Source organism: Haemorhous mexicanus, chromosome 18 (genome assembly GCF_027477595.1).
Source record: "Haemorhous mexicanus isolate bHaeMex1 chromosome 18, bHaeMex1.pri, whole genome shotgun sequence".
NCBI classification, from domain to species: domain Eukaryota; kingdom Metazoa; phylum Chordata; class Aves; order Passeriformes; family Fringillidae; genus Haemorhous; species Haemorhous mexicanus.
Window position 1 is genome coordinate 3,473,817 of NC_082358.1, and position 15,118 is coordinate 3,488,934.

Genomic DNA, 15,118 nt, shown 5'->3' on the forward strand with positions numbered 1-15,118 from the left:
CCTGACTGGCCAAAGAGTGAAAACAACTCACACAGAATGCAATGGAACAATCACCTGTGGGTGAACAATCTCCAATCCATTCCACATGTGAGCACAGCACAGGAGAAGCAAATGAGATCAGAATTGTTTTCCTTTTCTCTGAGGCTTCTCAGCTTCTCAGGAGGAAACCCTGGGTGAAGGAATTTTCCAGAAATGTGAATGCCACAGTGGAAGGAGCAGGCAAACACCCAGAGAGCCCAGGGCCTCGTGGGGACTGCTCAGACGGTGCCAGTGAGCTCCCCAAGGGGAATCAGGAAATGAAGGCTCAGAGGGAATGTGCCATGGGGGTATCTGGGAGCTGTGGTTTGAGGCAGTGCTGCCAAAATCCTTCTTGGGATGGAATGTTCCCAGCTCTGTGTCCCTGTGGGCCAGGACACCTGGCTTGGCTCACTGGGCTGTGTCCCAGCTGGCTCCTGGCTGGCAGGCTCCTCCATCTCCTTGTCAGGAGAAACCCTGGGACAAAGTGTGGGAAGTGCAAGCTGGGTTTGTCCTGGTGCCTGCAGTTACTGCAGGGTCAGATCAGGCCCTTTCCTGACCCACAGCTGGGGCAACTGAGAGGTGTTTTCAAAACTTTTATTCCATTTTCAGCCTCATGTGACGGGTGAGACAATACAGATGTTATAACTCACACCCTCACAACCAGAAGCCAATATTTCCTAATTTCAAAACTCTATAAGCATTCCTTGGCCTATCAGCTTTACATGACATTTTAAAAACTTTTTTTATACTTATACTATACTTCATACTTAAATATATATTCTTAAATATATAGAGAGATATACTTTTTAAGATGTATATATAGTATATATGCACTATAAGTATGTAGTGTCAATATACTATATATATTATATACTATATATATTTTTATAGATACTATATATAGTATATATAATATATATACTGTATATAATAATAGACTATATTATTATATAGTATATTAATATATATCTTATATAAAATATATAAACATATAATATAGTAATATATATTTTATATTCTATGTAATATATATAGCATATATAATATATGTACTCTATATATATATATACACATATATATATATAAAGTATATACTTATATACTTTATACTTAGTATAAAGTATATACTTATATACTTTATATACTATAGTTACACTTGTAAAACTTATTTTTAGTTTCATTTCTCTGTCAGCAATATCTATCTTATTCTATAATATTTCTAAGTTACTATTCCTTATCTCAGTGTTTACATACAAATTTGTACTATGTGAACCTTCAGACTTTAACAATTTTCTGTAAATCCCACACTGCAGGAAGCTCTGAGTGTGTGTGTGAGCAGCAAACCTGCTCCTGGTTGTTTTTATGGATCTACAGGTCAGCAGGAGGAAACCAAACCATGGGGGTTCCCCTGCCCCCATCCTCCCTCACTGGGCTGCTAGGAACATGCTGAAGAAAATTTGCCTTGTCCAGAAAAGCGAGTTTTTCCTTCACATTCTGTCATTCCCACTCATTTGTAAGGTGAAACTTGGTAGCTGTGCTGTAGTGTGCTAATTGCACCTTATTTTGTGTCTGAACTTCATGTTTGCAATATAATTGCATCAGGGTAGGAGGTGAACAGTGGAAATAGCTCAGAAAACAGCCTGATGTTCCTCACAGGGGGTCTGTGTGCTGAAATCTTTCCATTCTCCAGTGTGCAAACATTGCAAACCCTCACATAAATACCTCTCCTAGCCAGGCAGCCTCATTGACCCTTTGACAGGAATTATGTGGCCACCCATTCCATTCTGTCCTGAGCTTAACTATCATCATAAGAAATCAATAAAACCCCTCAAAAGCAGAATTATGGCAGCTCTTGGCAACTTGGTGATTTTAGACTGCGTAAGCAGAGCTGAAATACCAGTGCAGGACCAAAATTCCTTGTCTTGAGCTTGCTGAGTTATTTCCTTTGTGACTCCCAGCCACAGGGCTTTGCCATCAGCACAAAATACTGTGCTTGCTGAGTTCATGGAACCTCTGATCACAAAAGGTTTGACCTCTGTGCAGCATCTGATGAGAGGATTTGGGGTTTTTTGCCCCAAAACGAGGAGTGCGATGGGGGCTGGACTTTGGGATCTTTCTCTCCCCTGGCATGAATTTTTCCAAATTGCTGCAGAAAGGTGGAGCAGCCTTTGGAGCTGCCCTGGGGGATGGTTCTTTCCATCCTGTCTCCAGCACGTGCCCCTGGGTGTGCTGTGTTTGGTGAGGCAGCTGGCACTGCCGTGTCCCCCTGTGTCCCCTCCTGGCACAGCGTGCCCTGGGCTGCCAGGGGGGTTTGGGGGCTGGCACCCACACTGCTGCCTGTGCCTGTGTGTTTGGGGCTGTCAGGAAAATTAACCCACAAACACCAGAGGTTTGTGTCCAAAAAGGAGACAGAGGAGTCCTTTGACTTTATTCCAATCAAGGCAGGGGCCATGGGGCATTCCCCTGGGGTCTCTCCAAGTTTTGGAGGACTCAGCCTCCTTTTTATCCCAATTTCCCACCCACATTTCCCTTCTCTCTTTCCCCATGGCTGAGGTACTTGAGAGGTTCAGACTTCCCAGAATGATACCAAAGATTTCCCTCTCATTTACAACCCTCCTTTTAATTTTTAATTCTTATGGAATTTAGGAGTTTTCCCCCATTGTTTCCTTCATCTTTCAATATCCAGTTTCATTTATCAGCAAACCTACAGTTTATTTGTGAAGGCAAATATCTTTTTCCATTCATCAATCAGTGGAATCCTTCCCATTGTTTCTTTTATCTCCCAGTGCTGGTTTTATGTACCAGCAGACCCACAGCTTGTTTGGAAAGACAAATCTGCCATTCCTCTCAGGGTGTAGGAACTGCCCTGGGTGAGCTGTGGGGCTCAGGGCAGGTGGGATGTGGTGTTGGGGAGAGCAGCTCTGCCCCTGCCATAAAACTCCATCCATGGAGGGTGTGGGGCTTAGGGCATTCAGGCTGGGAGCTGAGGGGATGGGGAGTGCTGGGAGGCAGGGTTGGTGCTTCTCCCTGAACCTGGCCCTGGGAAGGTGCCAGATTATGCTCTTATCTGACCCAGAGATGGGGCAACTGAGAGGTGTTTTAAAAACTTTTATTCTATTTTTAACAAGACAATAACAATATTCTTCTGTAACAATAAAATTTTGTACTGAGTTTCAGTATTAAAAAAAAACATAATTAAATGCTACTTCCCATCATCCTATATACAGAAACTCAGGTTTGTAGTGCAATTATACTACCACAGTACCCCCTAAAAATAAAACTGCTAACCTAAATAAATTCCCACAGGCAGGTGGGAGTGATGTGCTTCGGGAGAAGCCTCCAAGCCCCAGGCCAGGGGAAGTGTTTGTGTGCCCAGGCTGTGGCAGGCCTGGAAGGACACCTCAGAGATGGGGGCAGACCTCATCTGGCTGATGCTGGGGGAAGGGTCCTGGGAGGTGCCAGAGGGATGACAGGGCTTGGATTTGGATTGTGGGCAGTGAAACTGATGCCTTGTGAAGGCTGACCTAGAACAGAGACTGGACAGAGCTAAAGAATAAAGCAGGGATTTATCAAAAGGCCTCCATGGATCCACCTTGGGCAGCACCAGAGCCCAGCCAGGGCTGCACCCAAGATGACCCAAAATGGCCCCAAAATGCACGGCCGGGCACGGGGTCTCTCCCTGGGATCAGCTCTGCTCCATTTGCACCTTGCAGTTCATTGTCCCAGCCCAGCTTTAGCCCAGGCACTCCCACCCTGCTTGTTTTTCTCTCTCCAGCCCACGGGGTTTGTGCTCCTGGGCTGAGATTTGGGTCATTTGTCCTTGGTGCCCAGCTGGAGCAGGAATTGTTTTGTCTCCCTGCTCTGTGCACAGAGCTCACCATCCCATAATATGGAGCCCAGACCCACTCACTAAAGCAGCACAGAATGTGAAAATAGAAAAGCTGAAACCTGAGGCATCACACAGACTGTGCAGGGCTATGTGGTGGATGAATAATGTTCCTGCTGTGCCCCCTGGGGAGTGACTCCCTCCAGGTGTGTCCTGGGGAGGTTGGAGTGTCTTTGTTCCCCTGGAATGAGTCCAGGCTGGCAGGAGCTGGGCAGGCACAGAGAGGCAGTGCTGGCAGGGCTTTCAGTGCCTGCACACCCTGGGATGGGGAGGGGAAGGGTGGGCAGGGATCCCCAGCCCTGAGCTCTCCCTTTCTGGGGCTGTGGGCACAGGAGGCTTTGTGGGAACACGTGGGATGCTTGGCTGGGAGAGGCTGGAGATGCAGAGCTGGAACTGAGTTTGCTGTGGCTGCATCCTGTCAGTGTGGCTGCCATCCTCTCTCTGAGACAGGAAAATGAGATTCATTTTCCTGCAGGGATGAAACCCCCATCCCCCTGGCCCCTGGTGCTGGGAGGGGGGCTGTGACCATCCTTTGCTGACTCCAGCATGAGCCCAGAGCTTGGGGGATGAGCATCCATCCTCTCCCTTCCCTTCCAGCCACAGCTGTGCCCAGTCAGACACAGCTCCTGGACTGGCACAGAGCAACCAGAGAACCACGAGGGGCTCAGGACCCTCCCCACTGCTCCCTTTCTTTGACACCAGCAGTGGAAGGGTTACAATGAAATCCTTCTGTGCAGAGCTTCTGGAATTCCAGATCCTCAGTGTGCTGGAGAGAAACACAGCAGGAATTGGAAATATTTGACCCCAGTAATGGGGTGGCATTGCTGAACATTATTTTGGACATGGTTCATGGAGCCTGGGGGTGGTGAGGGCAGCTCTGGGTGCTGCAGCCTTGGGGTCACACGAGGACACCAGAGGGAGGGCAGGGATGCTGCTCCAGCCTTGTCTTGTCGAGGAAAGGGGTGGACCTCTCCTGGTGTATGCTCCTGGGGAGCAGCCAGCCCTCCTTCCTCACCCTCCCACCGCTGGTCCTGTCTCTCTCAGAGCTCACGGTGACATCCTGTGGTTTCTGTGTCCCTTGAGGAGCTGGCACAGGGCTGGCCGTGGGGACAGCAGTCTGCTGTGACAGCTGGGCTGTGCTCCCCAGCTGCTTCCTTCATCACCTCTGATCCCTTTCTGATCATCTGCCCAGCTGAGTCAGTTCAGCCAAGCAAAGCCAGGTGAGGAAATGCCTGCTCAGGGAGCTGAATTGGCTCCCTGAAGCACCAAACGACCTTTAGACCAAAATTAGAGCAGTGAAAGCAGTTCCCTGCTTTTCAGCTCATCTTCCTCAGCCAGTGCTGACCTGTTCCAGTGCCAGGTGAGGAATCACCTCCAGGAAGTGGCTGCAGTGCAGGTGCTGTGTGCACCTTGCCCTGCTCAGCTCCTTCCTCCCACACCTGTGGCTCCCCTTGGGGGTCCTGCAGTGCTGACAGCTGGAGAAGGTCCCTTCCTCATCAGTCCCTTTCCAGTTGGGAAATGCAGCCTGGAGCATTAGGATTGCCTGAATGTTCCCAAACCAGGCAGTCAGTGTGGTCTGGATCCCCAACATGAGCCCCAATTATTTTCCATCCCAATAGGAAACACCTTTGTTAGACAGGAAATAATCTGGAGTGGCAGTGAAAAGCACTTTGCTTCTTTTGGGGCACTTTAATTGACTTTGCACCCCTGCAGCAGCACAGGAGCCACTCAGGCACCACTGCTGCAGCTGCCCCCGGGGCAGGGCAGTGTTTCAGTGACACAGGGGATGGCTGCCACCTCTCTACTGGAATTTCGTGTGCACGTACTCGGCCCCGTGCTCCTGGTACTCTCCCTTTGTCATCCAGGTGTGCTGGAAGGAGGTGAGCGAGGCTGCCATGGAGCCCCCAGCCCAGGCTGCCGTGCCCCTCCTGGGGTTGGCCAGCACCTCGACGTGCACACCTGCTCCTTGGAAAAGGAGGTTCAGCTCCAAGCACATCCTCTCAGGAAAGCCAGGGAACATGGAGGAGCCTCCTGAGAGCACGATGTTGCCCAGCACGTGTCTCCTGGCCTGCTCAGGCACCGTCTGCAGGCTCTGCCAGGCCAGCTGGTGCAGCCCGGGGCAGCGGAGCTGCAGCAGCTCGGGCCGGAACAGCGGCTCCGGGCAGCAGAAGCGCTCCTTGCCCAGGGTGATCCAGCGCCCGTCGGGGGTCTGGAATCTGGCTGCGGGGTGGGATCCCTCCTCCTGGAGGTCTCCCTCGTAGTCCAAGGACACGTAGCAGCATTGCTCCTTCAGCTGGGTCAGCACCTTCTTCGTCAGGGCCGGCAGCGCCGAGGGCTCTGGGTGGCTCTGCAGCAGCAGCCCGTGCAGGTGCCTGGACAGGTGATCCCCGGCCACCCCCAGGCTGCGGGTGCCCTTCCTCAGGGTCTGGCCCCACCAGACGGAGGTGACGTGGGACACGGCTGCCCCGGACTCCACGGCCAGCCCGGTGACCCTGCCGTGGGCGCAGAGCGACAGGAAGCCGCTGTTGGCCAGGTGCAGCGCGGGCACGCCCAAGCCCTCGAACAGCACCTCGGCCGCCCTCGCCCTGTCGGCGGCGGGGCAGGACGGGGACTCGGCCAGGAGCACCGGGTGCTCCTCTGGGGACACTCTGAGGCAGCAGCAGAGCAGGTGGCCCCACAGGGTTTTCATGCCGTCCCAGTCCTCAACGAGGCCGCGCTTGAGCGGGCGGTGCCGCGGGGCCGAGCACGGCGGGCTCTCCGTGCCAGGGCAGGGCTGCCGGGGCTCCCACGGGGTGCCCACGCTGCAGGGCTGCCCGGGCTCCCACGCGGTGCCCACGCTGCAGGGCTGCCGGGGCTCCCACGCGGTGCCCACGCTGCAGGGCTGCCCGGGCTCCCACGGGGTACCCACGCTGCAGGGCTGCCCGGGCTCCCACGCGGTGCCCACGCTGCAGGGCGGCAGCAGCACCGTCCTCAGCACGCACTGGGGCTGCTCCTGGCCCGCGAAGCCGCCGCGGGTGAAGCGGCTGCCGCTGTCGATGATCACCGCGGGCTTCAGCATGGCTGGCGCTCCGCAGGGATGCCGGGCACGGAGGAACAGCCTGCAGTGGGACAGGAGGGGGCTGGTGAGGGCAAACCAGGCTCAGGTGCCTGCTCTGCCCCACTGGGGTACGGCAGTGTCTGCTCTAGAAGTGGCTGGGGTTGTCCCTCCTCGCTCCCTGTCTCGCTGAGCATCCCTCCTTGTCTCCATCCCCTGAGGTTTTCTGACAGTGCAAGGACAAAAGTTCAGGTGGTTTTAAGGAAGCGAGGGAACCCTGGACAGGAAAGTTGAGTGGTTGGACCAAATCCTGAAGGAGAGGGGCCAGAAGGTCAGAGGAGATGACTCCTCATCTACTCTGCTCGTGTGAGACCCCTTGGAATACTGTGCACAGTTCTGGTGTCTCCAGTGTAAGGAGGACAGAGGAGACTACAGAGTTGGTGAGGGCACTGGAGCACCTCCCCTCTGGAGTCAGGCTGAGATAGTTGGGGCTGTTGAAGAGAAGGTTGTGTGGAGACCTCCCAGCACCCTCCCAGAGTGTGAAGGGGCCACAGGGAAGTGGGAGAGGACTTTTTGTCAGGAACTGCAGGGACAGGACAAGGGGAATGGGGTCAAACTGAAAGAGGAGAAGTTTAGGTTGGGTATTAAACGCATGAAATTCTTTACTGTGAAGGTGGGCAGGCCCTGGCACAGGGCGCCCAGAGCAGCTGTGGCTGCCCCTGGATCCTTGGGAGTGTCCAAGGCCAGGTTGGATGGAGCTTGGAGCAGCCTGGGACAGTGGAAGGTGTCCCTGCCCATGGCAGGGGGGGATTGGAACTGGATGATCTCTGAGGGCAATTCCAATCCCTTAAAATGCTATGATTCTATAAATGCTGCTGCCAGCAGAGCCCATAGCACATGGAGAGGAGCTGAGAGGATCTGTGATCCCAGCTGCAGAGAAAGGCAGGAGTTTGGGGTGCCTCTGTGTGTGCCCAGGCCCTTCCCTGGCTCTCTGTGCCTCCCAGACCTGCTCCTGTGGCATGGTGTGCCTCTTGACCCGTTCTTTGGGCACTCTCCAGGCCAGGTGACCCCTTTGTTCTCCCCAAAGCTTCTCACATGCCCCTCTGGTTGCCCTTTTACAGCACCCATCAGAAATTTATCAGGGAGTGTCTCATGGAAGCAGACAGGCTGGCACTGTTTCCCTGGGCAGAGAGGGCACAAAGCCATCCCTGCCTGGGCCTGCCAGTGGTGGTGGGGGGGGGGGGGGGGGTCCCTGGAGGCACCCAGGGGGCCACCACAGGCTCCCAGCCTTGTCCCCAAGCCCTGCAGTGAGCAGAGCAGAGTGTGAGCAGGGGGCACAGGGGGCACAGGGGATGCTGTACCAGCCCTGGGGCTCGCCCTGGGGCTGGGGGCTGTCCCTGAGAGTGACCTTGACCTTGTGGCTTGTGTCCATCTGCCCTCCTGGAGCTGACAGTGCTGGGCCAGGGCTGGCAGGGCTGGTCCGTGGCTGCTGGGCAGGAGTGCCCATGGAACCACGGCTGCATGCCCTGCTGTGATCTCACAGCAATGCACCCCGAGGTTCTTCTGCCCCTCAGTGACACTTCTGCCCCCAAGGGTGATAATTAAAATTTGGGTGATAATTAAAATTTGGTTGTAACCCACCCCGTTTGGTTTATTTAAGGGACAGCCCCTTCCAGGTGTGGCTCTGCTGCCCCCGCGCTGGGGCAGATCTGACACATCCTGTCCCCTCTGCCCCAGAGGTACGAGACAGCCTCGAAGATGGAGCAGTTCCTGACGCGGTTCCTGCTGCGGGAAACCATGCACCAGCTGCAGTCCCTGCAGGCGTCCCTCGAGTGCGCCGTGGACACCGTGGAGGAGCAGGCGGGACGGGAGAGGTACCGGGGTGGGACGGGAGAGGTGGGACAGGAGAGGAACCGGGTGGGATGGGAGAGGTACGGGAATGGGAACGGGAGAGGTGGGACAGGGTGGGACAGGAGAGAAACCGGGTGGGATGGGAGAGGTACGGGAATGGGAACGGGAGCGATACCGGGGTGGGACCGGAGAGGAACTGGGATGGGATGGGGGAGGTACTGGGGTGGGACCGGAGAGGAACCGGGGTAGGACGGGAAAGGAGCAGTACCGGGCTGGGACACAAGAGGTACCGGGTGGGACATGCCCAGCCCCGTCCCCAGCCCTGCTCCTCACAGCCAGGAGCCCTTTCCCAGCCCAGTGCGGAGCTGACACCTCTAGGAATGGCTTCAACCCCTCCTTTTGCTTTTTTTTTGTTTTAATTCCAGAAAGGAGATCAAGAAATCGGAGACTTCGGTTGGCCTGAGGTCAGGGAGGCGCTGTGGGCGCAGGGGACAGAAGAACGTCTGTCTGTCCCCAACAGACCCCTACTCGGGCATGCTGACAACAGGTACCTGCTGTTCCTCAGTTCTTTGTGTCCTGCTGGAGCCTGGAGGGGGTGTGGGACCAGCACAGAACACAGTAAGGTGGGAAGAGGTCTCCAAGATTGAGTCCAACTGTTCCCCCAGCACTGCCAAGGCCACCACTAACCCGTGTCCCCAAGTGCCACATCTCCAGCAGCACTGGGCAGTGAGGGCTCCTCCAGGATAGAGCCTGGAGCATCTCACCCAGGTGCCAGCTGGAGCTTCTGGGGGATGTTGTATCTCTTGGACAGTAGAAAAAAAATCAAGTTTTTTGGATTAAATCCGAGGTTTAGAAGATTTTGTGGGGTTTGGGTCTTGAGCAAGCTTTGGCCATGACAAAGTTGAGCTTTTTTTGGGTGACACCTCTGTGCCCTTTGCCCTGCAGGTGTTTGTGTCGAGGACAACAGCCAGTGGATGGCTCAGATCAACAGGCTCCAGCAGCTCATCGAGAAGCTGGAGTGCAAGGTGTGTGCCCAGGGGGGTGCTGGGGCTGCCCCACACCTGGCAGGCCACACCAGTGCTGGGACCCCCATCCCGTGCCAGCAGCCCCTCTTCAGCCCTGCCATTGTCACAGAGCTGCCCTGGCCCCAGCCCTTCCCCCCAGCTCTGCTGACCCTGTCCTGGCTTCCCCGGGGTGCTGAGGACTCCCCCAGGCCCCACTGACCCCAGAGGTGTGCAGGGCACAGCCCTGCCCTCCCCAGGTGCCACAGGGAGTGTCCCTGGGGCGGTCCCCAGCTGTCCCTGGCCTTGGTGCTGCTCCTGCTGCAGAGCTCCCCTGGTAATGCTGGTTTTACCCAGCAACTCTGGTTTAACCCAGTAACTCTGGTTTTACCCAGCAACTCTGGTTTTACCCAGTAACTCTGGTTTTACCCAGTAACTAACTCTGGTTTTACCCAGTAACTCTGGTTTTACCCAGCAACTCTGGTTTTACCCAGTAACTCTGGTTTTACCCAGTAACTCTGGTTTTTCCTGGTGAATCTTGTTTTTCCCTGGTGCTACTGCAGAGCCCACGCCTGGAGCCGCTCAAGGAGGAAGCCATGTGCAAGGGACAGGATGCAGTAAGTCCCTGTCCCAGTCCCTGGGGCAGTCCCTGTCCCCATCCCTGTCCCTGTCCCTGCTCCTGTCCCTGTCTGTGTCCCTTTCCCTGTCCCTATGTCCCTGTCCGTGTCCCTGCCCCTGTCCCTATCCTGTCCCTGTCCCTTTCCCTGCCCCTGTCCCTGTGCCTGTCCCTGTTCCTGTCCCTGTGCCTGTCCCTGTCCCTGTCCCTGTCCGTGTCCCTGCCCCATCCCCATCCCTGTCCCTGTCCCCTGGTGTGCTGTGACCCCTCTCACACACTGCCCAGCCTGGCAGCTCTGCTGTCACCCGCTGATGGAGCAGCCTGGGGTCCCGGGCTGGGACCATCCAGGGGACAAATGCAGCTCCCTCGTGTCCCTGCCAGCCCCGGGCAGTGCCCACTGCCAGCCCCAAGGATGGCACCCTCTGCCTGTGAGAGCCCAAACCCCCAGGGCTGCTCGGAGTGCCCACAGAGCCGGGTGGGGGGTCCCCAAGCCCCTTTCTGTGGGGGATCTGCAGCAGGACCCCCGGGGGATGGAGCATCTCCTGCAGGGACAGCCCGTCCAGGTGGGCAGCAGCCCTTGGTGTCCCCGCTGTCCCTGTGCAGTGGCACAGGATGGCACTCGCGGGGGAGCAGGGGGGAAGGAGGGGACAGTCCCTGACCCCGTGCTGTCCCTGGCAGCACATCCTGGTGGCCAAGAGGCAGATCTCGGTGGCCACGAGCAGCATCGAGGAGTTCCGGCGGGCGTTCCGCTCCTACACCGAGGGCACGGCCGGGCACAGCAGCTGCCTGCAGTGAGTGGGCTCTTTGCTTTGGGGGTGCTTTTGGGGTGCTTTGGGGGTTTCCCCCGCAGAAATGGGGGTTTCAGCACCTTCGGGGGACACAAGGGTTTGTGTGGGGTGTTTTGAGGCTGGGCTGGGACCTGGCAGGCAGTGTGCCCCCAGTGCCATCCCACGAACCAGTGCCTGGTGAGGAGTGCGGGTTTGTGCCAGCAGGAGTGGCTGTGGTGTTCCTGTGAGTGAATGCAGGAGCTCCTCCAGCCCTGAAAGACTCAGAAGCAGTGGGAAGGTCAAGGGCAGGGCTCCTGCAGGGCTCTGATTGATGGAGAGCCTGTGGGAAGCTGCCACGAGCACCTGAAGCTGCCCCTGGGTGAGGCCAAGGCTGCCCCAGAGCCCTGCTGTGCCTGCAGGGCCATGGCAGTGCCAGCCTGGCCCTGATGGCACAGCTGCTCCCTTCCCCTGTCCCATGGGACACTCCAGGCTGCCTCCAGCAGGGAATGTTCCTGCTGTTCCCCTTTCAAGTGTCCTTTCTCAGCTCTTCACTTTCAACAGCACAAATTCACATTTTCAGTCCAAACAAAAGGAAGATGCTCGCTGTGACACGTGTGGTGGAGAGAATGGGAGGCTTTTTGTTTGGAATGGAGGGTTTTTTTCTCATCAGGGTTATTTGTGGAGGCAGCAGGGTGGCCCAGCGTGGGCTGGCTCTCCATGTGAGCACAAAGCTGGAGCCGAGCCTGGGGACACTCCGTGGGGCTGGGTGCCTGCAGGGGATCACAGAGCTCTGTGTGGAGCAGGGCACACAGCCCCAGAGCTGCTGGGTGACATTCTGTGCTGTCCCCCCGGGGCTTGGCCCCCTCCAGCAGCTGCAGGAAAGGCTTGGCCTCAGCTGGAATTGCTGCTGCTGCAGCCCAGCACAGCTGCTTCCCCTGGCCCTGCACCCAGCACTGCAGTGAGCCCTGGCTGCCTCCCCCCACCAGCCCCAGCCTCTCCTGGGCACGAGGGCATGGGGGGATTCTCACTCTGGGGGCTGAGAGCTGGGGGTCTGTGCTGTGAGCTCAGCTCCTGCCCCCGTGCCTCAGTTTCCCCCTGTGTGAAGGGTGGCACCCACCCACTCCAAGGGACTGGAAGGATGAGCTGTGGCAGTGCTGGGGAGGAGTAAGAAATAATAAAACACAGTAAGAAATAATAAAACACAGTAAGAAATAATAAAACCCAGGACATGCTGGCTCCTGGGCCGCAGCAAAAAGCAGTGGGAGAGCTGTAAAGCTCCTCTGGCACCTGGACACGGGAGCTGTGGAGCAGGATTTGGGTTTGGGATCCTCTGGAGCTGTGAATGCACCCAAACTGTGCTTTGGGAGCCTCGTGGGGAGAGTGATGTGCTCAGCAGTGCCCTGCTGTGCCAGGCTCGTGCCAGGGCCGTGCCAGGGCTGTGCCAGGCTCGTGCCAGGGCCATGCCAGCCAGCCCATCCCAGCTCAGGGTCACTCTGTCCCCACAGTGTCTCTGCCTGCAAGCTGACTGACGAGGCCTGCTTCATCCTGTACGAGTTCTGGCAGGACGTGACCTCGTGGAGAAGGTGGGACAGTGCCCATGTCTGGGGGGCTCAGAGGGGGTGCCACTGCTCCCTCCCCTTGCCCAGCCCGTCCCCCTGCCCTGCCCTGTGTGCCCTGGGGCCAGCTGCAGCTCACAGGGGCGAGCACCCCCATAAAGGGTTTGGGGAGCAGGGGCTGGTGCTGGGGGTGCAGGAGCTGCCCTGTCCCTGTCTGTGGGCACGGGGCCCTGGCACCACATGCCCCTGACCCTACACCCTGTTTGACAGCCACTTGCAGTCCAGCTGCAGCAAGACTTTCCAGCAGTCCATCCTCAGCCTGCTGGAGTCCCCGGAGCTGCTGACCACCATGCTGTTCCCAGGTGAGGCTGGGTGTCTGCACAGGGCAGGAGCAGGGCAGGACCAGGCACTGGGGCTCCCTTCAGAGCAGAAAATCGGTTTGGGGTGACCTAAATGAGGTTTAAGCCTCAGGATGAGACCTGTTGGCTGTGTGAGCTGGGGTCTGTCCCCTGCCCAAGGGTGGGGACAGCCAGGAGCAGGGACACTGCTCAGGTAGCAGATAAGCCGAGTCCTGGCCCAAATACAGCTGGTGCCTCATTTTGTGTTTTTTCCTGAGCCCTGAACCTGCTCTGCAAAGTGCTGCTGCTCCCAGCTCAGTGCCAGGGGTTCCAGGCCAGCTGGGGCAGGGGGAGGCCAGCTCAGGGAACCTGCTCATTCCCAGGGTACCCATGGAAGTGGGACCAGCTGTGGGGACATTCCCAGGGTACCCATGGAAGTGGGACCAGCTGTGGGGACATTCCCAGGGTAGCCATGGAAGTGGGACCACCTCGGGAGACTGGGAACCAAATTCAGCCCCAGTTTGCTTTCAAGGATCACTTCAGGGTCTTGGAAAATATTAGTCCATAAAACATGGATTAATTTGGACTGAACCCTGCTGCTCCAGGGTTGCCAGTGCCACTGACCACATTCCCAGTGCTCTCCTGCAGAAGTTGCCACAGTTCCAGAGCCTCACCTCTCTCCAGGCTCCCTGCCTGGGGTGGGGGTGGGTGCTTTAGGGCCAGGGACCTGCAGGGTCAGGTCCCCATCTCTGCCACCCCAAATCCCCGTTCCCAGTTTCACACTGCCCTCAGCTCCCTGCTTTCCCTCTCTTCCAGCTTCCTGGTGGATCATGAACAACAACTGACCCGGGGCAGCGTCTCCAGGACACCATCAGCATGCGGGAGGACGTGGGCACAGCCTTTGTCACCTTTGTCACCCCCCTGTCCCTCCATTCCCTCCTGTGGCCAGCGGGGGCTGCCTGCCCTCGGCCCCGCCGGTGTTTTGCTCCTTTGCTCTTTTCATGTTAATTTATTTATTTCTCCTGCTCCCAAGCCAGTGTCTGAGCTGCCTGGGGGGGCTGTGGGTGGGGTGCAGCCCTGCCCCGGGGGAGCACTGGGCTGGTGCTGCATGCCAGGAGCCTTCAGTCCCTCTTGCACTCAGCTCCTCTTCCTCCTGGCTCTGAGGCTGCCCAGGGATGGGCAGGGGACACGGCGCTGGCCAGCTGTGACATCCAGCCCGGGAGCCAGGTGGCCTGATATGGATTGTCAAGAGTGTTTTATAGGGAAAAAATATTTCATGAAGTACTTCTGGCAAGGTGTACCTGATCATGCCCTGCCACGCTGGCAGCATGTGGCTTTGAGGCTGGCTTTGTGCCCCAGCAGCTGTGCCCACAGCTGAACCTGTCCCCAGCACACCCCCCTGCCAGGGAAGGACAGAGAGGCTCCAGTCCCTGCTGCTGCCTCAGCTCCCATAAACCTGCCCTGGCACCGGGCAGAGGTGCCAGGAGCTGGAGCTGAGTCAGTGGGGAGGGGTCTGGGGTGGGGGCAATAAGTGAGGGGGGAAGGCTGGAAACACTGGGGGTTTCCCTTGGTGGTGCTGCAGCAGCAGATTCTCTGCTGAGCTGGGAAAAAATGCATTGGCACAGCCAGTGTGGAGGGAGTGGGAGGGCACAGGGGGCAGGAGGGACACCAGCCACCCATCCTGGCCTTGGACAACATCATCCTTGTGCCCCTGCCTGTCCTCAACACCAGTGTGGCACCAGGGGTGCCTGCACCCCCAATCCTCACTCACCCAGGACCTGCCACCACCCCCAAGGTCTTCTCCCAGTCCCTGTGGGTGCTGCTGCAGCAGAACCATTAGTTTGAGTGTTTCTGCCCCAGTCCCTGGATGCAGGCAGGAAAAGCTGTGCCCAAAGGGGCAGTGGGTGCAGCTCCCTCCTGGGGACCCCCAAACACACTGTGCTGGGTGGCTCTGACCCAGGGGGTGGCAGCACAGCAGGGGTCACAGGGTTTTAGGGTGCTTGTTTTGCTCCAGCAGAAGCTGCCTGGGTTGGGGTGCCAGGGGCTGACCT

General features: G+C 57.0%; 2 protein-coding genes across 2 annotated transcripts in view; one reads left to right on the forward strand and one right to left on the reverse strand.

Annotated features, from left to right (window-relative positions):
- NECAB3 (N-terminal EF-hand calcium binding protein 3) overlaps positions 1-14,099 on the forward strand; it is a 31,410-nt gene extending 17,311 nt beyond the window's left edge. The window contains exons 6-13 of the mRNA XM_059862315.1: positions 8,676-8,812; positions 9,215-9,336; positions 9,735-9,814; positions 10,354-10,407; positions 11,085-11,197; positions 12,679-12,756; positions 13,000-13,091; positions 13,884-14,099. Coding sequence (XP_059718298.1) covers positions 8,676-8,812; positions 9,215-9,336; positions 9,735-9,814; positions 10,354-10,407; positions 11,085-11,197; positions 12,679-12,756; positions 13,000-13,091; positions 13,884-13,912 — 705 coding nt within the window. The 3' untranslated portion in view covers positions 13,913-14,099. The remainder of the gene's footprint in view (positions 1-8,675; positions 8,813-9,214; positions 9,337-9,734; positions 9,815-10,353; positions 10,408-11,084; positions 11,198-12,678; positions 12,757-12,999; positions 13,092-13,883) is intronic.
- ACTL10 (actin like 10) lies at positions 5,706-6,962 on the reverse strand. Its single transcript, XM_059862533.1, has 2 exons — positions 6,849-6,962; positions 5,706-6,686 (listed from the first exon to the last, which is right to left on the reverse strand). The coding sequence occupies exons 1-2, from the start codon at positions 6,960-6,962 to the stop codon at positions 5,706-5,708; spliced, it is 1,095 nt and encodes a 364-aa protein (XP_059718516.1).
- Positions 14,100-15,118: the final 1,019 nt, after the last annotated feature.